We start from the raw sequence: 27,341 nt of genomic DNA, 5'->3' as shown, positions 1-27,341 counted from the left end.
TATAACAGCTGATGTAAAATATCACTTCTAATCTATTAATTAGATTAACAAATACTATTTTCTGTGAGAGTTAGCTGAATAGTAACTTAAACATAGTCTATGCTGATAACAATCCCAAGGTATTAGTTGGACTTATGATAAGGGAAGAGGGCATGACTTGAACATTGGTATCCATAGAAAACAATAAAATTCTATTTTTATTTTTTTTTGTTCTCTTGGTTTTTTTTTTGGGCTGTGGGAAAAATAGACCACATCAGGGATATTCTAAAAAGAATCTAGCGATCATGGGTGACAATGAGAGGTTAAATGTGATAGAAACGTGAGAGCTGAGAAAGAAGATACGTTTTTGTAGATTGGTGGGTGAATTAGAACAGAGACAACAAAAACTTGGTGGATGTTTGTCATTTTAATACAATATTGTTTTTATTACAAAGGACAGAAATATTTCCTGTGCTCACTATGAAATGTTCTGTTTTCTTTTTAGGAGGTTAATGAAAATTCCCTGAAACGATTAAATGGATATCTAGAGAATCTTCAAAAGCCCGGCCTCAGATCTCACAAACCTGCCCAACTCACGTTTTATATTCGAGAAACTGAGCAGAACTCTGAGAATGACCAAGAATCCACCAAGGAATTGGGTAGATGCTTACGTGCTACTATTTATGTATGAGGTCATATGCTAGCAATGCTCATTTTGTACCACTGAAATCATCTAGGTTTAAGAAAAGATCTGTGTTTGAAACATGAGCATTATTTACCTCTGATGTCCCCGTTTGCAGTATCTGCTAGGTCCCTTAAAACCTCCAATTGTCCCACACCAGTCTTCTGTATACTTCTACAGTGCTCCTCATTCAAGCAAGGCAGCATTGTCGACAACTCTCCCCTATGCACTGTGCATGCTGTCTGTTTGAAACCGGTGTGGCTGTAGTATACAGGACACATGTGGGACTATTGGTGATTATGGGGAACAGTTGGCTCTGGCTAACAGAGCATTGTAGGTAAGTAAAAGTGAGGATTTATTGCTATTAACTTGGTGATCTCCAACAAATACTAGTTTTTACATTTTGGGTGGAGTTTTTCTGTAGTATATTAGTTTAGGATTTAGATTAGTGTTGAGCTCCACTTTATGGCCACATGGTCTAGCTTTGAATAATGTATTTTCATTCATTTGTTTCTTCAGGCATGTAGAAGTGAAAGCATAAAAATTTTTGTTTTTCATCATCGTTATGTACTCTTTCGTGGACCTACACTGCCAGCAAGATGGCAAAAAACATTTGTCTTTTAAAAAGAGTCCCATGGCAACACACCATAAATTACATGTCTACCCGTTTTTGGTTTCCAACCCATAGGTTAACAAACTCTACCTTTTTAGGTTAGGAAACCGTAACTTACATGCTGTGTTTGCCTGCACATATTCAACAGTGTAAATGCTGAGCTCCTGTCACACTGTGTGGTTTATGCAATCAAATAGTCTATAAATATCAAATTCAATATTTGGGTTTACAAAGTGCCCATGGGATACTAGCCTTTGGCTTGTATCTTTGTCCTGAGCTCCCTCTCGCACAGTTTTGTTTTGTAAAGGTATGGCAACATTTGCTAAAGCAGTCCTATTTATTGCATTTGACAGAATTCCGACCAGTCAGCTTTACTTTAGATACCAGGGACCTTTTGAGCACAGTCTTGGGCATTCTCAATTCCTGCAGATTGTCTACAGACCATGTACAAAGTTTAACTGAAGTTATAGACTCTTCAAAGAGATCGACGTCCACGTTCTACAGGCCCATAAAGTGGGACAAGACCTATTACTCCTTCACTGGTTTCAAAGACCCGGAAGAGGACCTGGAACAAGCACAGAGAGCGGAAATAACAATTAGGTAAGTTGCTTTCAAAATCATTATTTGACAGTATTTTCTGTCTGTTTAATACTTGTTTAATACTTTAATTACGTGTTCTGCATTAGCTTTTCATAATTTCAAGAGCTCATTTGTTACTGCTTTTTCCAAGGTCTAGACTGGTGCCTTGGTCATAGAATAGGCACAATGTAGCAATGATCGATTTTAGTGTCAACAGCTGCAAAGTATGATATTTTCAGGATTACAATTTGCTATTGGCAAAGATTTTTTTTTTTTGAGACACATATTTGTACTACACAAGTGGTTGCTGCACACTGCAACATTCTCATGGGTGTGGTATTATGCAAATGAGAGCAGTCAAGGGAGAAATGTATACAAGTCTCTCTATCCCATCATAGTGATATGTGTAGAAATATGGATCCAAGATGGACTGTAAGATGATGTCTTCCAATAGTTTCAATGTGTGTTCTGGAGAAAATCAACTCCTTTAATTTGCTGACGGTAGATGCTAGTAATGGGTTGCCAATACTCTGATTAGATTTTTTTGCACTAAAGGGAAAGGAACCTAAGGTCAAAATGGCTTTTTATCTATGCCGTTTCTTGTGTCCTAGACAAATTATATGTGGCATAGGTATTAGGCACAATTAAGCTATTATCCCTTTAGTGAAGTCATGTCTAATTTTTGTATATCGCTTATGATGCTCAGCCAGACAGTTGCATAAAAAAGAAAACTAAAGCAGTCTAATGTGAAACAGCTGTAACATTTGCAAATAAAAATATGATCACTCATTATTATTATTATTATTATTATTATTATTATTATTATTATTATATTGGGATCAGACCATATTTATCTACAACCATTTTTCCTTGTAATGTATATGCCATTTCTAATATATATGTAAAAGTTTCTAGTTTTGTGTCAGAACTCCAGATGTGTGAAATGCGTTGTGCACCAAACTAATATAAATCATGTGTGGAACACAACGTATTTCACACATGACTTATATTAGTTTGGTGCTTGATTAGCTTCCAGTTAGCACTGTTACTGCATTTTAGCTATAGTTTCTTCTTAATTAACTCAGTGAATTTGCATTCTCTGCATGTTGTTATTACTTAAAATTGCTTTTTCTTTCTTTTTTTCCTGCAGTCCATGGATAGAGAGTAACCAAGAGGTTGCACTGAAGAAGCTAAACGATAGTATACCACTGAGGGAAGAACTGGAGCGATTGAAGACAGAATTGTCCAACCAGCTTCAGCTATCTGATGTCAGGTAAGATGCCACATAATACTCAAGTGATGCCAATATATTTATAAACTTCTCTTAATAATATAAGTGATAACATGAGTACACATAATTTGTGAGTTCTAAAGTAATCACTTCAGTTTGTTAGAAAGATTTGTGTGTTATAAGGACTAACCCATCCCCTACTGTAAGTTATTAGCAATATTAAGTCACCTCCAGAGATCTGTGACCGATATAAAAATACACCTTACTTCAAAAATTGACCTAAATCAATGCACCTACAATATGTTCAGTTTATTGATCCCAAACCACCTTCTTTTGTTTGTTTTCTAATAAGATCACTCCCTATGCTGTGAGGGACTACTCATTTAAGCACCTGGAAATTAATTTCACTGGGACTTTGTTTCTATGGTTATTGTTGTTGATTTGTAAGGTGTCATGGTGCTCCGCAGTGGTGGATGGTGCAAAAAACAGAGCATACGTAAAACAAGTACTTTAAATGTAAGCAAAATAAATGCAGATCTAATAAAAACAAATGGTAGGAAGGGCCCTGCTCGGGAACGCTTACAATCAAGTGGGAAAAGGGCAGAGCTAAAGGCAGAGAGTGACATAGAGCGGAGATTGTAAAAGTAGTGAGGCTGTAAGTATGCATAATATAGGAGGGGGTAAGATAGGCTCTAGTAAAGAGGTGAATTTTCAGAGAGCCTTTAAAGAGAGGTAAGTCTGATCAGACAAGGTAGGGAATTTTATATGTGGTCAATGGCACAGAACTCTTGTAAGTGGGACTGAAAGGAGGAGGAGGAGGTAAGATACAGGTCAGAGGCAGATCTGAAGATGTGAGGAAGAGCATTTTGAACTGAGGTTTAAGATGCATGAAGGAGTTGTGGTGTTGAGGGCTTTGTAGGTGAAAGGGAGTAATTTAAATTGTATTCTGGAGGATTGGGAACCAGTGTAGGCATTTAGAGTGGTGCTTTGGAAATAGAGGAAGATTAACCTCGCCACTGCATTTGTGTGGATAGAAGTGGGGACAGATGGGTGAGGGGAATGTCAGATATAAGGAGCTTTCAGTAGTTAAGACAGGAGATGAGAAAATGGATAAGTTTTGACTACATCTTGGATAAGATAAGGACATATACTAATAACAATTTGAATTGGGAATAGACATTGGGAGACTGAGAAAATTGTGGTATTGCTGACCCTGAAGGTGGTTTGAGGGAAGGTGGTGACTCTGGGAAGAAGGAAGATGATATAGCTCAACATGCAAATCAGAGCTTAGTTAGTGTTCAATCCATGTGGAAACAGCAGGTAATACAGAAGGGTAGAAGGAAGCACAAGGATAGGATAGGTACATTGGGGCTGTCAACATAGAGGTTGTACTAAAGGCTGAATGAGCGAATTGTCACCAAGAAAAGAGGTGTAAAGTGAGAAAAGTAGAGGGCTGAGAACAGAATTTTGGGTCATCAACAGATAGCAGGAGCTGCTTTGTCTACTGAGTAAAGTGAGTGTGCTGTCAGATCAGGGCAGGTCAGGGTAGTTATAGGAGAGAGTAGTAGTTTTAGTGAAGATGAAAAGTGGATTGGATAGAAAAGGTATAGGTGTTGCTGTATTGATTTGGGTGCAAGGAGGGGGCATGAGGTAAGTTGAGGCTGAAGGAATGTATCTAGTATGATGGCTAAAAGAAATATCTATTGCTAGATACTATGTTCCTCATTCAGGTAACCTGATCTTATACTTTGCCTTTCTTTCTGTGATGGCTTTACTGAAACTTTTTTTTCTGTTCAAAGTGTGCAAATTAATTGAAACTAATTCTGTAATAGCGAGTAACTTCTCTATGTGAGGCATATGATAAGCACCTGTTACCATAACATTCAACTTCCTATAGTCCACACAGAAAAATGTGCTCCCTCCTTCTTGGGAACTAACCTGACCCCAGCTTCCCATGGGCTGTTGGAGAGCACAGTGACTCCCATTTACAGTATCTCATTGATCTGCTTCTTGATCATGGCTAACACTTCGGGACCCACCCTATACTATCGCAGCTTAATCTGCCCGGTCTCTCAAGTGTTAACATGATGGATGACCACATTGGTATGTCAAGTTCGGATGGTAAAGTGGGATCTGCCTCTACACCTACTCTTTTTTGTTTTGGCCAGTATATCCAGGATAGGGTCAGTCTCTGGGTCGTCCATAGGTAGGAAGCAGATGGCTACTGCACCTATCTCCAAAGTTTCATAGGCCTGCAATCGATTTATATGGCATGTACTCGACCTCCTACCAGGGTTATCCAAGGCATCTACGTAGATCACTTTCCCTTGTCACTCAACTATTATGGGCCAGCCCTGGAAGATTGGAGATTGTGCTTGCGTGCTGGGAGTAGCACATCACCCTTTGACCAATGGCCAGCTCCCATATGTGTGTCTATCATAATCCCAGCTCTGGCTGACCTAAGCTTCCTCCATGTTGTCATAGGTCAACTGCATCAATAATTGCAGGTTTTCCTGTAGCTTCTCCACATTCTCCAGTACAGGAACCTGAGTTTCCTGAAAGGTCCATTCCCAGCTCTGTCGGACACTTCGCGATACGAGAAAAAAACAGCTCCTGCAAGGACTTCTCCCAGTCTCCCCCTCCAGCAAGCTCTCGAGAACCACTCACAATGCATGTTAGTCTGATAATGATACAAAGTAGTGCGTAAGGGATGTACCCCCCCAAACCTGTCTCACATAGTTTGAAGTATCTCCCCATGAAACTGGGTCCCTTGATTGGTTACCACCACCTGTTGGAAGCTTACACAACAAGATATCCGTGAGTGCTTGGGCAACATGCTCGGCATCTATGGATGTCAATGACACCGCCTCTGGGTACCTCTTTGCACCACAGTTAGTATAAACTGCTTGCCAGTCCTGCTGTGTTTCTTCACAGGGCCAGTGATGTCCATTGCAACCCATTGGAATTGCTCACTGATAATCTGCATAGACTGAAGGAGCATGCAGCGAGGTGGACCCGTAAGACCATAAGAAATTGTACAATAGGCACGAGTCTTACGCACTACTAAGTGCCCTGCTACTGTGGTGTTGTGAGTTAATTCCAGTAATCGAACCCAATTCCGTTGAGCAACTCCTAATTGCCTGTAAGTTAACCCTGGTTCTGTTAATTCTGTACCGGATGACAGTTGGTACAGTCGATCCTCCTCCCACACAAACCTATCACCATTGGGGTAGTTTTCAGTCTCCTCAGCAGCACTTCTTGCCCCCACTAATGATGGGTTAGTCCATTGGCTGCTCTGTCTGATTCAACCTAGGTTAATGTTTGGTAACGTCTGTTGGTTAGTCACACTTACCAGTGGCAGTTGGCAGTCTAGGGGTCACAGACGCTGTTTCCCAGAGAGGTCTTGGGGTGGTGGCTGAGGGGTGAGACAGCTGAGTTAACGGCTCATTACTTTGCTGTCTAGCCCCACTACGAGTGGTAACCCCAACAAACCCGCTTTCTAGCCGATGCACTAAATCACTGACTAAGATAACAGCAGTGGGTGGGCCCCCCAGAATCCCTACCTCAACTTCCTACACCCCATTTCCCCAATCTAAATGCAGTCTGACTAAGGGATTATCTCTGGTTTCACTTCCCACTATAGTGAAATGTGCTCTTCTGTTATAAATAACTTGTGGTGATCTCACAAACTCAGGATGGACTAGGGATACAGATGCCTGTTTGTATGTGTCTGTGTGTGTTCTTAGGGACGTGCCTGACTATTGCTGCAACTGTTTCGAACTGGTAGATAACATCCCCCTCACTATGTATTCCAATGACATTGTGACTTCCCACCTTCCACGAGTCACATCTATCACAGTAAATAACTACATGGGGAATCTGAGCTTCTGCTAGCTGTCGATGGCCACTTGGACCAGTGGGGCAGTTGGAGAAACATGACTGGTTTGAATCCTCTGTGTGCTGGATGACTCTGGCCTTGAGGGCCCTCTGCACCCTGGACAGTAAGCCAGGAATTCATTGGGTAACCCTGCAGCCTGCTCTGGTGTCTCTGGACTCCTACAGGCTGAAATATCCAGTCTGCTTCTTCTTAAGTGAGAAAACATTTTCTCATTGTGAATAAAAAAACATATTTTGTTTTTAATTGCAGACCACATAGCAACTATATGACTGTAGGCTGCAGTATGCCCATGCTGTATTAGGCAGTGAGTAGGATTTCTTAAATGCTTAATTAATATGAGAAATAGATGTAAGAATAGTTTGCTGTGGCATACATTACAACGAACACATCACTTTATTTACTCATGCAAGTCTGTTAATTCTGATGTGTGAGTCACTCGCAAAACTTATGACCATTTTCAGTCAGCAGCTTCTAAATATTTTTTAAAGTAAACAGAATTATTCTGACATCAGAGGAAATGTAAAAATGTGCAGCTCTCCCTATACTGCAATTGTGGGCTTTAGTTTCACTTTACTTTATTACCACTACATGAAACAGGGCAGTGACCACACACAAGTCAGAAATGTTCTTTTCCTCTTTATACAGGTGGCAGAGAAGTTGGGGTATTGCTCACCGTTGTGGGCAGCTACACAGCTTAAGCCGACTAACACAACAAAGTTGTGAGTCACTGAAGATGGCAAAGGGTAAGTAGGCCAACTATACGGTATCATTACAGTACTATTATTACTTTATGCTCCGACACTATATATTTATATCTCTCGTCCCGTTAATTAATATCTTTTATCTTGACTCTAGCTGTGAATGGTCATAGGTCATATAAGATATGCTTGCTGTCTAAGACACATTGATTCTTTATAGACTGAATCAGGATATGTTGCTGTCTGGACACAGGATTAGCGACAGGCATGGGACACGTGATGCTTGGGACCATGGATGTTCATCACCACTGGACTGAGGTATTCCACAATAATCTTAAATATAACCCCCCTTCTTGAAATAGTACAGGATTATCCATGGTAAAATACTAGATTGCCATGGAGTTTCATGGTAACTGGATTTACTATTGTACTTTGGTTGCCTGGTAGTGACTTACCTATGTCAAGAAGTTGGTGATCTGAGGATCATAAACAAAGAGTCTTCTTTTAATTCAGAACACGGTTTACTTCAGTGAGACTGATATAAATGATGCAACTCACAGGGTTACACTGGGATTATATTAATACAGTTACAGAAGCAGTAGGGTGCAGGTAGTGAAGGAGAAACGTGTAAACGAGTGTCCAGGAAGACATGGGATACTTCAAGAGTCTGAAACGAGTTTGGAGGAAATAGAAGTACATATGGTCCAGATGACAAAGGACATCATTTACATTAGACAAACTGCACACAGAGACATTCTATTGTAATGGTCTTTTAGCTATAGTAAACAACTATATAGTGGGAAGGTGGCTGTTACTATGGGGTGACAGCTTCAATTTAATAGGAAGCCATGGGGTAGTTATATTATGAAAGGAAGTAGAAACTATTATTAACTTTAGGATTACTAGCCCTTTATGCCTGCAATCTACATGACCCATACTTATACCACCAAGTTTATTTGTTGTGTTTTATTTTTCTAAATCAAGTCTTAATTTTTTTTTAAATTACTTCATCACACACAGACTCTAGGAACAGAAAACTGGGAGGGAGAGGCGAGGGAAGTGGAAAAGGTGGTAATAGTTCAGCTAAGCTGAGTATAGGCAAAGAGAAAGTAAATAAGCAAATCTAAACAGAATAATATTCTACATTAAGGTACTCTGGAATTAGTCATTTCTAATAGCCATGGGTATGTTTTCTACTCATGGACCCACAGCATCTCACGCTTGTCAGGATAACCCTGGGAGAATGATGTTAGTTTGTATAGTGACAGAGCCTTATTATGATTTCCATTAGGTAAGAGAGAGGAAATCTGAGCCCTTCTGCTGAAATGGGCGTTCTAAAGCAGACGTTTGTTTGCCTAATATTAAAATGCAATAATAATATATAAAATAAGCTAAATGTAGCAACTTTCAGTTATCTCACTTTCCTGTTGTAATTTTGTAAGTCTGTTAATTTGCACATTAGGTCCATATTTGAGCTCCACTGGCCAACTAAGGATAACATCCACTGAATTGTCTCTTTTCTACTTGAGATACAGTTTGGGCTTGATTACTAACATTTATTTCCGAACTGCACATTGGTCTAGAGTAGAAGTGTGCAGCCTGGTGATTGGGCTCCAAGTGGGACCCAGTATTTGTTTTTGGTATCCTTTCATTTTTTTATGTGCAACACATTGTATTGGGAACTACCTATTTTGAGGCCCTTGGGCAATGTCAAACTGACATCGGGTCCCAAAATATGGTACATTGGCACTTTGGAACGCAGCTAAATAAAAGAGAAAAAGATTGGCCACCACTTGCCTATTCAAGAAGGTGAGCTTATTCACATATGATACGCTAATCTTCTAGAGTGATACACTTTACCCCATGTTAGATTTCGACCAGGACACTATATTTTTGGAGATTGCATGTTCTCCCTGTGTTTACGTGGGTTCCCTCTGGGCAGTATCGGACTGGGGCATGAAGGGCCCACAGGGGGAATACAATGGTAGGGGCTTACCAGAGGGGGTGTGGCCAGTCACTAGAGAGGCGTAACCAAACCGGGGTGTGGTAAGCCCACGAAGGACAGCTAGCACCATAGTGTAGTATATAAAGAATACACAGTCTTGACCTTCCCCTTAGATTGGGCAGAACAGTCACCAAAAATTGGGATTGTCCCACTAGAATCAAAACATTTGACAGACTATCCTGCTCTCTCCTACCTGTTCTTGTCATTTTCACCACCTGTAGCTGCTGGTTTCTTTAGTTGCGGCTTGTCTGGATCCTGGAATGTTGGTGGCCCTATTTGGGGAAAAAAATGGGTACATTTAGAAAATTACAATCAGCCTCGGTGTTAAATCAATAGGATCCACAATTAATACTTAGGCCTTCCCCCAGCCCCAATATTAAAATAATAGTATTCACATTTAATAAATAGATCTATATCCCTCCAATCAACCCCAACATTAAAGTAATAGTATTCCTATTTAATAAGTAAACCTATTAGCCTTAGGGCAGCATGGTGGCTAAGTGGTTAGCACTTCTTCCTTACAACACTGGGGTCATGAGTTCAAGTCCCGACCATGGCCTTATCTGTGAGGAGTTTGTATGTTCTCACCGTGTTTGCGTGGGTTTCCTCCCATACTCCAAACACATACTGGTAGGTTAATTGGCTGCTAACAAATTGACCCTAGTCTGTGTCTGTGTGTGTGTTAGGGAATTTAGACTGTAAGCCCCAATGGGGCAGGGACTGATGTGGGTGAGTTCTCTGTACAGCGCTGCGGAATTAGTGGCGCTATATAAATAAATGATGATGATGATAATAATAATTTCCCTCCCTCCAAACAGCCCCAGCAGTAAATTAATAGCATTTACATATAATAAATTTACCTATTTCCCGCAACCGTCGCTGCCACTAAATAATTCATATTCAAATTTAATAAATAGACCTCATGCTCCTCAAACTCAGCCCCACATTCAATCAATAGCCCCCAACCCACCCCATCTTAAATTAATAGTCCCCACTGTAAAATGAAATTGCCCCACCATTATCCCACAAACAAAATAGCACCCATCAATTAGCCACCGAATACCTCACACACGGGGCTACATTGCCACAAGCCCCCTGTGCCATCACACACACATTACTGTGCCCCTTCATTACCATGCTGTTCCGACTTATGATCACACTGCGCCCTTCATGCTGCTTTTGCTCTCCCCTTCGCCTGCCCACCTTCATCACACTGTCCCATGCTGCTTACCACCCCCCCCCCCCCCCCTTCATCACTCTGAGGGAGTAGGAAAGAAACCGCATGACACAGAGTGATGAAAGGGGGGGAAGCAGCATGGCACAGGGTGATGAAGGGAGGGGAGAAAGAAGCAGCCCCCCCCCCCACCCTTTATCACACTGTGCCATGTTGCTCCCCCCTCCACCCTTTCAGCACTCTGTGCCATCCTGCCCCCCTCCCTTCATCACTATGCACCATCCTGCTTTCCACATCGTGCCTCCGTTCCTTTTCTTACCTTATTATTGGCTTCTTTCTTCTCTTCTGTCTTCCCTCTTGCTTGCTCCTCTCTGCACCGCTCCTCACTGAATGTCGGGCATGACATGATGACATCACGCCCGACATTCAGTGCGAACCGAGTAGAGAGGAGGGGCGACCGGCGCTGCGATCACGTGAGTATTTTTATTTTTTTTATTTTTTTACAATACCTGCTCCCCCCACCAACAAAGAGGGGAGCCATCAGGCGTCCGATCCCACCGGGGAATACCCCGGCTAGCCAGTCTGACCCTGCTTCCGGGAAGGTCCTGATTAAAAGTTCAGACCGCCCCGGGCTAATAAACTTCAAGCGCTCCCTTACCTTCAATGCCAGGCTAATAAGCGGTAGATATAAACTAACTTGTCCTTTAATTTAAATTCCAGATTCCTTTGAATTGATTGGTCTCTATTTTATCTGGGATAATGGCAGAGGGGTATGTATAATGAGCACAATACTTGGGATAGATTTTTTTTAATCAGTTTCTGTGGCTTATTCTGTTGTATTATTGAGAGTCTGTTATTGTGAGAATAAGTGAAGTCCACTAGTGCACCACACAAAAAACCTTGTTTGAAATTTGCAAATATATCCTCCTGTTTCCTGAGTCCAAAATGTGTGTGTGTGTGTTAGAGAATTTAGACTTTAAGCTCCAGTACATACAATAAAAATTCCAGATTAAGAACAAAGGATAAAGTGCTGATTGCAATATTAGTCCATGGACAGTTGATACTTGGAAAAAAAAAGTGCTCGGGTGATATATAAACAGACCAATATAATCAAGTCAATCTCTATTCCAAGCAATCCAAAATCCACGTTCCTTTCGAACATGAATTTTACTTATTTAACTGGAACCATGTGTAGTGAGCTGTGCTAGTCCCGGACTGTGACGTTTTCTAACCGGAAGTTGTGTGCACAACTCATCATACCGGAAATCTATATGCGTTTGAAAGGACTGAGCGATTGTAACGCATGCAGCTCAGATCAGATAGCGGGACTGGCACAGCTCACTATACACTACACAGTTAGAGAGGAACGTGATGAAAGTGATGGGTTTGAGTGAAATAAGTTTGTGAAGAAATATTAGCTTGATGGCGCAAAATAAATAAATACAAATAATAGTTTCCTACTAGCAGTGGCTGGAATTTTTTCTTATTTAGGTTAAAGATTACTATTGCAGTTCTGGACATGCATGTCACCATGGCAACCAAAGGGCTGTGCTCTGTCACTACTTGTATCTGTAGTGACAGCTAAGTATAGTAGTTAAATACATAGGGGCATATTTAGTTAACATTGGCTTAATCGGAATAAAAATAAATATATAATATCTTAGCAGAGTTGATCAAATTCCCAACAATACAAAGTACTCCATATTTCCACTGCCCTACAGTCATGGCCAAAAATTGTGAGAATGACACAAGTATTGGTTTTCTCAAAGTTTGATGCTTCATTGTTTTTAGACCTTTTTGTCAGATGTTGCTATGGTATACTGAAGTAAAATTACAAGCATTTTCAATGTCAAAGGCTTTTATTGACAATTACAAAAAGTTGATGCAAAGAGTCAATATTTGCAGTGCTGGCCCTTCTTTTTGAAGATCCCTGCAATTCGCCCTGACATGCTGTCAATCAACTTCTGGGCCACATACTGACTAATGGCTGCTCATTCTTGCCTAATCAATGCTTGGAGTTTGTCAGAATCTGTGGGTTTTTGTTTGTCCACCCGCCTCTTGAGGATTTTCCACAAGTTCTCAATGGGATTAAGGTCTGGGGAGTTTCCTGGCCATGGAACCAAAGTTTCGATGTTTTGATCCATGAACCACTTAGTTATCACTTTTGCCTTATGGCAAGGTGCTCCATCATGCTGGAAAAGGCATTGTTCGTCACCAAACTGTTCTTGGATGGTTGGGAGAAGTTGCTCTTGGAGGATGTTTTTGTACCATTCTGTGTTCTTAGGCAAAATTGTGACTGAGCCCACTCACTTGGTTGAGAAGTAACCACACACGAAAGGTCTCAGGATACTTTACTGTTGGCATGGCAAAGGACTGATGGTAGCGCTCACCTTTCATTCTCCGGACAAACGTTTTTCCAGATGCCCCAAACAATCTGAAAGTGGATTCATCAGGGAAAATGACTTTACCCCAGTCCTCAGCAGTCCAGTCCCTGTACCTTTTGCAGAATATCAGTCTGTCCCTGATGTTTTTCCTGGAGAGAAGTGGCTTCTTTGCTGACCTTCTTGACACCAGGCCATCCTCCAAAAGTCTTCACCTCTTTGTGCGTGCAGATGCGCTCACACCTGCCTGCTGACATTCCTGACCAAGCTCTGCACTGGGTTAGCTTGATTCAGCAGCTGAATCAACTTTAGGAGAGGGTCCTGAAGCCTTCTTCCCAACTATTGAACCTCTGTCCTTGAAGATCTTGATGATCCGATAAATGGTTGATTTAGGTGTAATCTTACTAGCAGCAATATCCTGCCTGTGACGCTCATTTTGTGCAAAGCACTGATGGCTGCATGTGTTTCCTTGCAGATAACCATGGATAACAGAACAATGATTGCAAGCACCACCCTACTTTTAAAGCTTCCAGTCTTTTATTTTAATTCAAACAGAATGACAGAGTGATCTCCAGCCTTGTCCTCATCAACACTATCACCTGTGCTAACGAGAGAATCACAGAATTGATTTCAGCTGGTCCTTTTGTGGCAGGGCTGAAAGGCAGTGGAAATTTTGTTTTTGGGATAAAGTTCATTGTCATGGCAAAGAGGGATTTTGAAATTAATTGCAATTCATCTGATCACTCTGGAGTACATACAAATTGCCATCATAAAAACTGAGGTAGCAGACTTTGTGAAAAGTAATATTTGTGTCAAAACTTTTGAACATAATTGTACATGAGACCTAAGTGTCTCGCTAGTCTTCCCATGACTTAAAGCATAATTAAACCCTGTACTGTGCATGGATTAAAAACATGTGTCTATATAATGGGATGAAATATTGAGGTGGACTCTATTGATATGACGTGGTTGACACTGGTCATATTCTACTTATGTTGTTTGGTCTGTGGTCGTAATATAGGATATTATAACTTATGAACAGCACATCAAATTTTATACTGTATATTAGTATGTCGCACCCCAAAAATTAGTGCATTATTTCAACATTCCCTTAAAAAATTGCTAGCTGCTAACATTTTTCCCTGGGTACTAATTTTGAAAGAGTATTTACAGTCCTGTACTACAGACTCTATAGTAACTGCTAATATAGAACCAAAACAAATGCATGAACTAAATTTCTTCTTTTGGCCAAGAGTAGGAACATACTTACTAAAGTTACCTTCACCCTCCCCCTCACCCTGCCTTCTTTTCTACCCTTCTTTCTCCCAGCTTTACCCTCCTGTCATCCAGTTTTGCTTTATTTTGCTTCTCTTACATCCTCTGCTATATCTTTATCCAGGCATTGCTCCATGCGCTCTGCTGCCCATATAATCCTTGTAATTCTCCTTTTTGTTACACTAATCTCGTTTGTTACAGTCGTATTTGACTTCTTGACCTATGTTTCTTCTCTATCACTCATACTATGTTAATTTACAAGAATTGTGTCTACCTTTTGTACTAACAGTCTGTACTGTAATGTATGGTTTCCATTACAAAAGGATTTGTAAATAATGCTGTCGCTTTAAACTTAAAATAAGAAATTGGTCAGGGGAACTCCAGCTACTCATCTGGATGATAAATATAGATATTTAGATAGTTCTCTATCATACTGGGCTATCTTAAAAGTAGAAACCTGATGTAGTGTGCCTGGTTGACAAACATTTGGTGGGTGGAAATATTCTCTCCCTTAAAAGAAAAACCTGGGTCGGGTGGTCTTTCTTCATGCTACAGAGGGTTATCAATTCTTATATGGAAACATTTGTTTCCTCCTCAAATCATCAATGGCAGCCATTACAATAGGTAGGTTCCCTTTCCCGGCATAGTATATAAGGCGGCTCCTCCTCTTCCCCTACATCTTTTCCTGTCTCCAGTATCAGGTAGGTCAGGTAGTATTTTTTGTTTTATGTTCTATATCAGGGGCTTACTTTCCTTGTGTCCCAGCAACACACTATTCAATGGTGTAAGTCGAGGACTGGGCTGGCTACTTAGGGAACAAACCTGTTGTAAGAAGACGGAGACGAGGCTAAAGGTGGACTTGGAACTGCTCTAAAGCGTTCCTTGCCCTGTGAAACGTTTTGCCACAGTCATCTGGAGCGCATCAACCTGATCTGGAGTTATATCCCAAACAGCCAAAGGGCATCCCCCCACTAGGTAAGTTAGAGCAGCTTTGTTCTTTTGCATTTAAGCTTTAGTTACTTGGCTAATATCTTGTGCTTTCAGTACTCCTTTGAAATAAAAAAGGACCGCAGACTGCAACAGCATTGAGTTTGTGGAGCCTGTGATAAGCATTTAACAAATTAATCTGAAAGGTTAGAGTAATTTCTGTACATCAAGTGGGGAAATAACTTATTCATCAAGAATATCTACAGGTGGAAAAGCATCAGTGTAACTTTAATATATTAGAATTTATGTATTAATTCAGTGAAGTTCGTAAGGGACGCTTTTTCCCCAAAGTAGATGCACTTGTAGCCAGTATGTGATCCAGAACTACTATCCCTATTGGAGATGAGGGTCCCCTGAGGGATCCCATGGATAGAAAAGTGGAGAGTTATATTTTTAAGAAGCTTTATATATCATCTGGAACCACTTTGATATCAGGCGTGGCTATGGCTCCAGTGGCCAGCGCACTTAGATTGTGTGGAGATTATTATTATTATTATTATTATCCTTTATTTGTTACACTACTCATTTTTTTACAGTCCAGATACACTTTTTACAGATGTCCAAGAAAACGTGAGCAGACAAAACATGTTGAAAGCATTGAGGCTATGCACAGCGGCATAGAATTTCTGTGTGAAACATCTCTGATACTATTGCATTTTCAGCAAGGACAATAGCATCTGTATTGGTGGCTAGCAGAGTTCTTCGGTTGCGTATTTGAAAAGCAGATGCTCAGTCAAAATTATAGTTTAGCAAATATCCCATTTGAAGTACCTGCTCTTTGGAGATGAATTGGACACTGTGATACAGAAGGTCTCTGGGGGTAAATCGAACAGTTTATTACAAGATAGACAGTCTAAGTGCCTCTATTTTTCCTCGACTTACCAGCACTATAAAGATGTGAGATGTTATAAACTAGGGAGACAATACAGTCAGCAGAATATTCCTACTGCACCCCAACAGTCCTGTCGTGCATTTAGATTTAAAGAAGGGACAACAAATTAGAGAACTCAACAATGACTGTTGCTGGGATCAGTCCCCATTTACACCAGTGGGGTGGCAGAATCGCAGAGTACGCAGAAATATGGACCCACTCTATCACAAATCAATGGGTGTACACATTGGAAGAAATGGATACAAGACTGTTTCATCATTATCCTACGAGGAACTTTTTTTTTTGTCTAAACCAGGACTCTGTCTAGCAATCCCTTCAACTCTACTCAGGTTGACGGAGTGCAAACCTTAAGAAACGCTCATTCAATTTCTCTTGTTGCTTTTAGGTCAAGAAGACAAGTTTCTATTCCAGACTCTTCCTTGTCAGGAAATCATCAGGGTTTTTGTCACAGTTCTGGGTTTGAAGAGGCCAAGTTTGTCCATACCAAACACTTTTGCATGGAGTCTATGAATTCTATTTCACGGGCATCAGTGAAGGTGATTTTCTCAAGTCCATAGACCTTCAGGTTGTCTATTGTCATACTCCCGTTGCAGTTCATCACAGGAAATTTATCAGGTTCTGGGTCAGCACTTTCAGTTCACATGCCTGCCCTTCAGGTTGGCAACATATCAGAGAATTTATACCAAGATACTAGTTACACTGGTGGAGGAATTAAGTTTGCCACAAGACAGAGAAGGTCGTGATAGAGCCCAATCTGGATGACATCCTTGTAGTGGGGAGATTGAAGTACATTATGAACTTAAGAACTGCTCCAGGGAGGATAGCCTTGGAAGAACATGACTGGATTCGCAAAAAGTAATCTCATCCTGTTACAAAAATTTAAGTTTCTGGAGGTGCAGATTAATGCCAAACAGAACAATGTATTTCTGTCAGAAGAGAGTTGTATCAAGATCCAGTCCCTGGCACATCAACTACAGACTCATCAAATATCAATAAAGATGGAACTTTAATTGTTGGGAATGTTTTCCTCCATCATAGGGATCATCTCATGGGCAAGGTGGCATATGCAGAGTCTCTATTTGGATCTTCTAATGCAGCAAATAGAAACAGAATTTGACGGCAGAAAAGGATTGCTTGACCCATCTAGTCTGTCCAGATTTTAACCTATGGTAATCTCAAACCCTGTTTGATCCTTTATTCTTTCTAAGGATATCTTTATGTCTACCCCAAGCATGTTTAAATTTCTCTACTGTATTATACACTACCCTTTCTGTGAACTAGTATTTCCTCTGAACCGACTTCCCTGCAGTGTCAGTGCATGTCCTCATGTTCTAATATTTCTCTTCCTTTGAAGAATGTTTCCCTCATGTACCTTGTTAAAACCCTTGATATATTTGAAAGTTTCTTTCATGTCCCCCATTACTTTCTCTGCTACAAACTATACATATTAAGATCTTTTAGTCTTTCTGGGTAAGTTTTGTGCTGTAGGCCTTGCAAAACTACAGGCAAAATGGGACGGAGACTTGGGTACCCTCTTTGATGGGTAAGGGTCATACATGATTGGAAGTGCCTACAAAGCAGCTCTGTCAGTGAAATTTCAACAGCTACAAATATATATTCTCTACAGGTCATACCTTACACCCAGAAGATTGTTATATTTGGTGGAGGGCAGACAACAAATTGCCCTAAATGGTTCATACACTGCTATGGGAATGTCCCACAATACAAAGGTTTTCGTATTAGTATTAGTAGAACCGATGTCTGTTCCCCTGCTGGCCACAGGGGTATGTATATTAACATGAAAGAGACTTGTGGATAAAACAACCCTGCAATATATAATAAACGTGTTAATGTTATCCTAAGTGAGTATAGCAAGAGCATGAATGGATCCAGAAGGTCCCAGATTACAGCACAGGGTAGCACTGGCTAATGATATTGTTGTGCATAACAGATTTGCTCACACAGATAAAAGCTGTTTAATAAGATATGAATGCATCTGGGTCAGGTAGATTACATCACCCTATGCAATAATGGGTGGAGAGAGGGCCGTGTCTTCAATTTAATAAATGTGAGCACTCAGTCCTTGGACAAGTACATGTTGTATGGCACATTTTATAAAAGATATAATCCCTGTACTTATAGTATTTTGCATGGAGATTAATAATATATGCAATGCCAATGCCGCATTCTAGCTTAATCACCATAAGGCAAAACATGCTTACAACAGCGACTAAATATTGGAATATGTAAAATCTACATTTTGTAAAACAAATCCTGTAAAGTTTGTTTGCTAAACAAAAAAAGGACAGTTCCCCAACACTGCATATCTGTGTGTATCTAGCAATATAGAAACATGAGGTATTTGGTTCATATTTTGATCAAAACATTTAAGCCTGCATCCCAGCGTCAAGGGCACCTCATTATATGCAGGTCCTCAGTGCCGTAACTAGACATTTTAGTGCTCTGGGCGAAACGGGGCATCTGCGCCCCCCATCTAAGAGGGAGTGACATTTGCAGAGTGGGTGTGGCCAACCTAATGTGGGGGTGTGGTTGGCACTTTACTGAAAGAATTCTGTTACACATATTGAAAAGTCAAATGTATGAATATATATATATCTATATATCAAATGCTGTCTGTATTTGTACTTTTATTTACCTTACCTTATACTTACACTTATATTAAATGCCTAACTATTTTTTTAGATAGGCTGTAACAGTATCACTTCAACAGGCTTGTGGACTATAGGAGGGCTAACTAAACTATTTTCCTTGTAAAACACATCTCCCTCTCAGTCTTATTGATACATACATTGTAATTTACCTACCAAAATCCTCAATTTGCATATTTGAAACGGGACGTGGCCTTCTTTTGAAAAGCGGTGCAAGACAGGGAACATGGGGTGCAGGACTTTGGCGCACAGACAGCCCTGTCCCCTCTGTGTCCGGACTACGAGGATGTAACTGCAAACTTGAATGGAGAGACGTGAAAGGTGCTCTATGATTGGTCAGCGCTGTAGACTATCACACAATTGAATGCGATCACGTCAGTGAGGTAGCTTAGAGTAATGCTCTTTACTTAGTGATCGGGGTCAAAAAGTTGTAACCGGGAGGTTACAAATCATTCCCGGCATCAGAAGCAGTGGAACGCATGTGCGTTCCACTGAAAGCAGGAAGTTCAGCATTTCGAATGCAAACTTGCCTTCCAAATGCCGAACTTCCTACTTTCGTTGAAACGCACGTGCGCTCCATTGCTTCTGATGCCGGGAATGAATTGTTGCTTGTGGGGAAAGCTGGCAATATAGCTGGCGAGATTAAAGTTGTGGTTCACGTAGGGCGCTGTGAGGAGTGATTAAGCCTGGGCACAGAGGCAGGTATCGGGCAGCTGCACCTCCTTGAGCTTGCGCCCTGGGAGACGGCACTGCCTGCACCTGCCTAGTTACGGCTCTGCAGGTCCTATACTAACCTATATGCTTTAAACACCATTAAAATGCAGTTTAAATCACATGCACTCATCTCCCAGGTATAGGGGTTTACATTAAGCAAGGGCTGACTTGTGAGCCACATCCAAATGCCGAACTTCCTGCAGAACTTATGCAGAATACATGTGGCAATTAATGATATTGCAAAACCCTTAAATTATAGTGTAAGTTCGGCATTTGGAACGCTTGCGTTCCACATGGGGAGCGCCAAATGCAGTTAAAATCAGATGCACTCACCTCCCAGATATAGGGGTTTACATTAAGCAAGGGCTGGCTTGTGAGCCACACCCAAATGTGCCTTAAATAGGCTTGTTGAACAGCTGCTGTGACAACATAAGCAAACATTGTATATGCATGGAAATACGTATGCAGAATACATGTGGCAATTAATGATATTGCAAAACCCTTAAATTTTAGTGTAATAGATTCATATTGGTTGTTAAGCAACTTTTATTTCATATAATTGTTACTGTAGATGTAGAGTTCTGTTATTATAAGGAACGCTTGCTCTTTTTATTTTTATGTATCATTTTCTTGTTGGGCTTTGTCTTTGTGTAAAAAAAAAAAATCAATAAAAACACACTTTATTAAATTTTGCCACATTATATATATATATATATATATATATATATATATATATATTTTTTTTATTTTTTTTTAGGGTTTATTAGCTTTACAAGCCAACCCAAATAAAAAGCCATATATCTGACATTATAATCCTATTTTACTGATGTAAATTTTTGATATGGCCATATCTCATAGTCAGACATGCTGTAATAATGACCCCTAGCACCCGGAGCTTCGATTTCTGAAAGACCTGTTATCCTCTGTTTTTCTTTGTACATGGTAAACATTGAGCCCCCTCTTAATGCTGCTTCAAACAATGCTCTTTACTGCTTGCCTGGCCAGCCTTACCTTTTACCACCCCTGATTCAGTGCAGCATATACCTTCTGTGTGTTCTGATAGTCCTTGAATAATCAGCTTAATGACTCTGCCTTCCTGTGGAGGATGAAAGGAAAACTGCTTCAAATAGCACTTGAGCAAGGAAAGCTAACATAGTAGAAAACGGATGCTTGTGATGTGCTGCTGAAATGTTTTAGTGTTTGATTTATAAGCATATTGTGGGCAAGAGCTTAGTTTTATTGCATACAGGAGACTTTAGCAATAATGTTCCATCTGTGTTGGGATATTTAATAGTGATGTGTTTCTCTTCAAAGTAGACTCGTTATGCTTTAATTTCACCGGATGCTCTAGAAAAATAATCTATTTGTCCATGAGATTATTTGTGAGTCAACCAAACTGAATTGTTTCCTTCTGTTGTTTTATGGAGAAAGCTGTATATATCTTTACAAAACAGTGTTCACAAATAGGACAAAAGCCTCACAAACATACTGATTAAACCTGAGGACCTTCTCTTGGTCAGCAGTCTATAGCATATATTTACTACAATTGTATGGGATCTTAACACATAGAATATTGTTACTATTCTTTTGTGTGTATTGCACTAGCATAGGATAGTAATGATAATTTAACACTGGACAACATGGGAGACAAATTAAACAGATTGACTGTAAAAGAACATTTATTGAAATAGAAGATCAGAGTGTGTTTATTGATATTGTCATGTGTAGACCTTTCCAAATAAAATTGTCAATGTCGACTACTTACACACAGGTGCCTTAAGCATCTGTGAGAACCTGATGCTTACACTGCCTGCACATAGCAGACAGTGTAAGCACAAAGTCTCTTTTACACAAGAGCTGATAGTTTATAAACAGCAGGCAGCGATTGTAGAGTATAGCAACACTGGTGTGCCAGGAACTCTGTGATTACACTGTCTGCTATGTGCAGGCAAATACCATGTGTAAGCATTAGGTTGATGATGTACATAAGTTTGCTTGAGAACATCTAAAATATTTCTAAAGATATACCCGAATACGGAGTCCCTATTGAGCACTACTGCCACCAATATTCCAAATCCACAATATCTTCAACCAGCACAATGCCAGACTATAAATATAAACAAAGAGGGGGAGAGCACTGATAGTGTAGTATTGTATAAAAATGCACTACTAATCCAATGGAAGCTACCCTGAGACTGTGTATAATGGTCACACTAAGCCCTTTGCCAGCTGTGGTGATGAAACGTGTGTAGTGACCTCCCGTTCAGCTTCTCTGATCTTTAGAAGGACTGAACTGTACTTTGGGTGGAAGTGTTACTCAAGATATTTCATAATTTCTGGTTTCGGATCCTGGTAACACAAGAGGTGCATGCAGCATGTCTTCTGAAGTACAGCAAACTTCTTCTTCAAGATAAGCCTTTTATCATTTATTTTTTGTAAGAGTCTTTTAGGATCTCCATGAAGTAGTTGGTTTATAATATAGAAATACCATGGGTAGCATTATATCCACAGCATAGAGGAAGACTGGTCCACTATATACACAGATTGCCAGAAGTGGGATCCGATCAATAAACCGATAAACCTATCAAAATGTATTTCTATATAATCCCCCTTTTTTGTTTGAACATTAATTTCCATCTCCAAGGTCTCCATGGTGTAGTCTTATTCTACACCGCAACACTCAACTTTTCTGTTTTAACTTCAAAAACCCTACAATATCTGAGTACCATGACATTTCTAACTTCTTTGTGGTAAGGTATAGGTGAATAGGGGAACTAGTTGTCCTAAACCAACATGCTTCTAATTCCTCTCAAGACTGAAATGTTTTTTGAGTGGAATCGAGTCACCTAAAATATTTTTGCATGGAGCCAGTAATTTTGCAGGTCCCTTGAAGAGTTTGATGGTCTGAGCATATGAGGCCTTTTCTCCTGATTCAGTGGATTTTGTCATTAGCTGATCAGTGGAGCTCAAATGTAGATTTAAATAGTAACAGGAATTTGTACCGGGTGGGAAGTTGGATAATAGCGCTTGTCAAAATGTCATAGTTTACTACTGAAAATGTGAGGAATTGGAAAAATATATTTTCATTTTGTTGTATTGTAATTTAATTGTTAACTCTGGATGTTTTGTATATGTGGCATACATGTAGCATATTTATTTATTTATTTTGTCTTATTTTTCTTTAACAAGCTTTTTGAAAGATTACCAAACTACTACCTACTTCAAAGAAAGTTGTTGCAGCTGCAGGACCGGATCAGCCATCTTCTTGGGGGCCTAGAAATAGTGCACATTGAGGAGATGCAGCCAGTGTTGACTATGGAGGAGCATTACTCTATCCTTGATACCTTTTACAACAAGCTGCTAAACAGGAGAGTGCCCATCCATCCGCGCAGTCTACGTGGTCTGCAGATGATTTTAGAAAAGTGAGTCATGGAAAATGGATTTTATGCACATCTTATGCATGCATGATATTAGCTCGCAGACAGCAATTTACAAAATACAGATTAAAATAAGAGATGCTGGTTTCTCTGGTGGGAGGGAAAAAATCTTTAGTGAAAAAGTTTATTATGGACCACATAATAAATAAACCAAAATAAATAAATAAAAAAAACCTGTATAAAGTACAATTAATTGGTTTCTCTATAAATGTTACAATCTGAAGATTAAAGGGAGGTGTAGATTTGTAAATTACCTTTAGATCTATGTAAAAAAAAACACACACACAAATGGTTTAATAAATGTTTTCCTATTTCTGTGGGTTTCCGTTATGTATTCCAGATCTAAAAACTTCTAAATAAGAATATTTTAAAAAAATAAATCACTTTTTTCTAATTGCGTGTTTCATTGAATTGTCAGAACACGTTAACACAACCCCCCAGCGTAAGGGTTGGCAACGTGTGTTTGTTCTGATGCTTTAACTGTTTTTTTCTTCAATTGTATCTTTGTGGTTGTGGCCAAAAGTGACATTTTGGATTATTCTCCACAGCACTTTGTTTCAAAAAAATGGCTTATATTGTTTTGTATGCTTCAGAAATTGACTTTTTTGATGATGTTAAAAAGAAAGATTTCTTTGTGACATATCTTTCATGCGGTTCATTGTACTGTACTGTGGACCACTATTCCAGTGTCAGCTAAACCTTTTATTTCCACTTGGTAAATGCAGCAAATAAATAGAAATTGTGCATTAGAATCTGTAGAAATGTGTCATATGTAAGTTTGCACATACTTGCTAATTTTCCTGGAATGTCCGGGAGACTCCCGAATTCCGGGTAGGTCTCCCGCATCTTGCCCATCGGGAGCCAAAATTGCACTATTTGGCCTGCCCCCTTCCATCCACCCACCACACCCCCTACCTGGGATCTCCCAGAATGCCAATAACACAAAGTTGGCAAGTATGAGTTTGCACACTGCACAGGTTGTGTGGATTTATTTTCATTTAGACACTCAGCGATTCCAGGAGTGTTCATTCTTTTTCATACAGTGTATGCTTTCACCTATGCTAGGCACAATTACCAAGAAAATGTCTGAAAGTTATTTAATGTGGTGTTATGATAAAGCCATGCTTCCCCATATTGTCTCTTGATATAGTGATCATTTTGTGCCGCGACTACATGAAATGGGACATTTCATCATATCGGCTGCCTGTGATCCGGCATCCCTGCAATGGTTTCTTCTGACTCATGCACAAAAAGCAAGAGAGAAATTGAAAAGAAAAGCTGAGTAAGTGGTGTTTATTGGTTACTCTGCAAACTTGATTTGTTAGACCACTTTTTTACATGAGTTAATTAAAAACCACACTTATTTTATGTTGCTTATGTTTCAGTTCCTGTGTCCAAGCTTTCTGCACCTGTGTATACTACAGGAAGCCAGTGTTACATAGCAGGCAGCATAAACATTGGGTTCCTATCACACTATACCTGACTAGCTCTATGAACACTGCACATAAACTGGTTGGTATATGCCAGCTCCCACACTGATATATGCAGTCACAAAGTGTCAGTGTGCCACTATTCTACATTAATAAGACTTGTTTAAAGCTTGTCTTGGCTGGAATATAATGAAGGCCTGAGCAGGCTTGCTGTCAGATCACTGCAGCCAACATGGAGCTACCTGAGCTAACCAGTAGCACAGTCATAAACATCTGTGCAGTGGCGGAACTACCATTGGTGCAATAGGTGCAGTGCACCAATGGAGATAACGGGGCCGCTGTATGGGGAACTAGTGAGCTGTGGGCCCCGGTACCCTCCACCCCGCTTCCGTGCACCGGTCCACAGGTCGCTAATTCCGCCTCTGCACCAGTGATTTATAATTCTCCTATTACTAGGCCTGGATTTAGATATTTTACTCATCATTCTCCTTTTGTTTCTAGACTATGCCATTTTTATCATCTTATGAATAAAAGGACACAAGTTTGTGTTCCTGTAATCAAGATGAATAGAAAAATATATTTGGGGTATATATCACACAGTAGCATTAGTTATTTTGAACCTGTCAAAAATGTTTCGTATATTTGCCCCATCTTCCTTACATTGTAAACATTGTTAAAAAAAAATATTAGTATCAGATGAAAGTCATATTTCTCCCCCCAAAAAAATATGAAATATACTTACATAGACTAATTAAAAAAACCTTTCCTTGTGAAACTAGTAGATCATAAAAATGTGAAAATGGACCTGGTCATAAAGGACAAGAATAGTTAATTCTGGCACACACACAAAACTGATTATGGTAATTGATCTTGTGTACATGACCTGGTTATTTGAAACCACAGCTAAAGTGATTTATCCCCACTGTTAACAGGTTAAAAGTTGTAGAACAAGAGTTGACCAAAGCATGCATGGATAGATCATCCCTTAATAGATTATATAAGGAACCCAGTGTATCATGCAGACAGATGATTGACTGCTGCCGACGACTGATTGAGGAGCCGTTGCCCTACTTGGGAGGCATGCATATGTGTGTGTCTCATTACTACTCTGTGCTGCAAGATGGAGACTTGTGTATCCCCTGGAACTGGAAGAGCTGAAACACAATACGTTATGTCCTTCACTACAGCGATCAACAATCACACAAACTGTACACTTCTGTGCTATCCAGACCTCAAGATTATTTTCTATGCATTTCTAGAAAGTCAAGCAGAACAGTTAACATAAGCAATAAATACTGGAAATAACTTCCATTAAAACATTGGCTGTGAGATTTGCTGCCTTCACTAAAGCTATCCTGCAGGCATGAGAACAATACTCTGTTCTTGGACATACTTCAAGGACATCTCCTGAATCCCTAATTGTAAGCATTGCAGAGAAGGTGAGGACAGCTGCTCCAAATACTAAGAAATGTAATTCATATTCTTCAAAGCACTGTGAATATTTCTGGCTATGTATGATATATATATATATATATATATATATATATATATATATATATATATATATATATATATATATATAGTCAGTAATGTTTTATATAGAAATACTGGGTTGCTGGTCATAGAAAGGGAAGAGCATAGCAGTGTCCACGTAAATTTTGGATACTGTGAGAACACCTTAACTGCTAGGCACAAGCGATACTCTGCCTGCTCAATATCAGGTGTTCTTCTTATGCAGATCTTGAGTGCTAGGCTTCCAGGTTCAGTCCCCAGAGTATGCTAAAAAAATCAATTCTAGAATCTCTTGTAAAGCAATTGTATTTTAATAGAGTACAGCATAGAGTAAAAGAATTGCAGAAAACAGGTAGTGGTGGTCAATAAGCAGTTTTGTTAACTAGTTAAAGGACATTTGCCTCAGAATGGAGGGAAATATTGTTAGTTCCACAGATATAGTATATCACCCTTAAGTCAAATATGATAGGATTCCATTACTTTGCAAATGTGTTGTCAGTGAAATTTCTTTGCAAGGATTGTTGAATTGTGAAGAGTCTCCAGTCAAGCTAGTTTTGTCGATGAGCCAGTAAAAACAGGGCGAGGCAGATGGAATAATTTAGCCGTACAGCCACACTGATAGCTGCCCAAAGAAAATATGCCTCACAAAGCCTTGCTTTCTTTTATCATCCTCTTAGATTTTCTTACCAAACTTGCAACGGTTAAAGAACAACACCTTTAGTGCAGTGTTAGTTGCTCGAACACAACCCCCACTTGTTGCAAATAGGTGGGTTCTACCTACGCTGCAGGAAAATGAGCCTTCTGCTAAGCTGTCCATAGCCCTTCAACAGATATCTGTGAAACAGACCTGAAATATTTGCTATATAAATAATAAACGTAGGCTCTACTTAAGGTGGTGTCATCCTTTTAATTTACCAGTATTACATTTCTGTCCTGTGTGCCAGATTTTTTTTGTTGTGTATTATAGCGTAATTTTTGCATTATAATGTTTTTATGGAGTTTTTTTGTTGGTTTTGATTTTGTGGTTCTGGAATGCAAACTGTTTTTTGTGACTGGGTATGTTACAGGCACAAAACCAAATTGATTTTTTTTGTAATAAAACTGTGATCCTGCGAGAAAATGTTTCCAAAGCACAACAGACTTCCTGCTTTATACGGTCACTGTTAGTGTCTGTACCAAATCCAT

At 39.8% G+C, this 27,341-nt stretch overlaps 1 protein-coding gene across 1 annotated transcript in view; it reads left to right on the top strand.

Annotated features, from left to right (window-relative positions):
- The window catches only part of LOC142158443 (T-cell activation inhibitor, mitochondrial-like), a 31,660-nt gene extending 5,454 nt beyond the window's left edge, over positions 1-26,206 (top strand). The window contains exons 3-10 of the mRNA XM_075212394.1: positions 485-638; positions 1,628-1,874; positions 3,004-3,126; positions 7,628-7,729; positions 7,911-7,998; positions 22,967-23,199; positions 24,365-24,496; positions 25,577-26,206. Coding sequence (XP_075068495.1) covers positions 485-638; positions 1,628-1,874; positions 3,004-3,126; positions 7,628-7,729; positions 7,911-7,998; positions 22,967-23,199; positions 24,365-24,496; positions 25,577-25,802 — 1,305 coding nt within the window. The 3' untranslated portion in view covers positions 25,803-26,206. The remainder of the gene's footprint in view (positions 1-484; positions 639-1,627; positions 1,875-3,003; positions 3,127-7,627; positions 7,730-7,910; positions 7,999-22,966; positions 23,200-24,364; positions 24,497-25,576) is intronic.
- The last annotated feature ends 1,135 nt before the right edge of the window (positions 26,207-27,341 follow it).

The sequence above is a fragment of the Mixophyes fleayi genome, chromosome 5 (assembly GCF_038048845.1).
Source record: "Mixophyes fleayi isolate aMixFle1 chromosome 5, aMixFle1.hap1, whole genome shotgun sequence".
Taxonomy (NCBI): Eukaryota; Metazoa; Chordata; class Amphibia; order Anura; family Limnodynastidae; genus Mixophyes; species Mixophyes fleayi.
The sequence above is the reverse complement of the archived record's forward strand: the minus strand, read 5'-3'. Positions and strand labels throughout refer to the sequence as shown.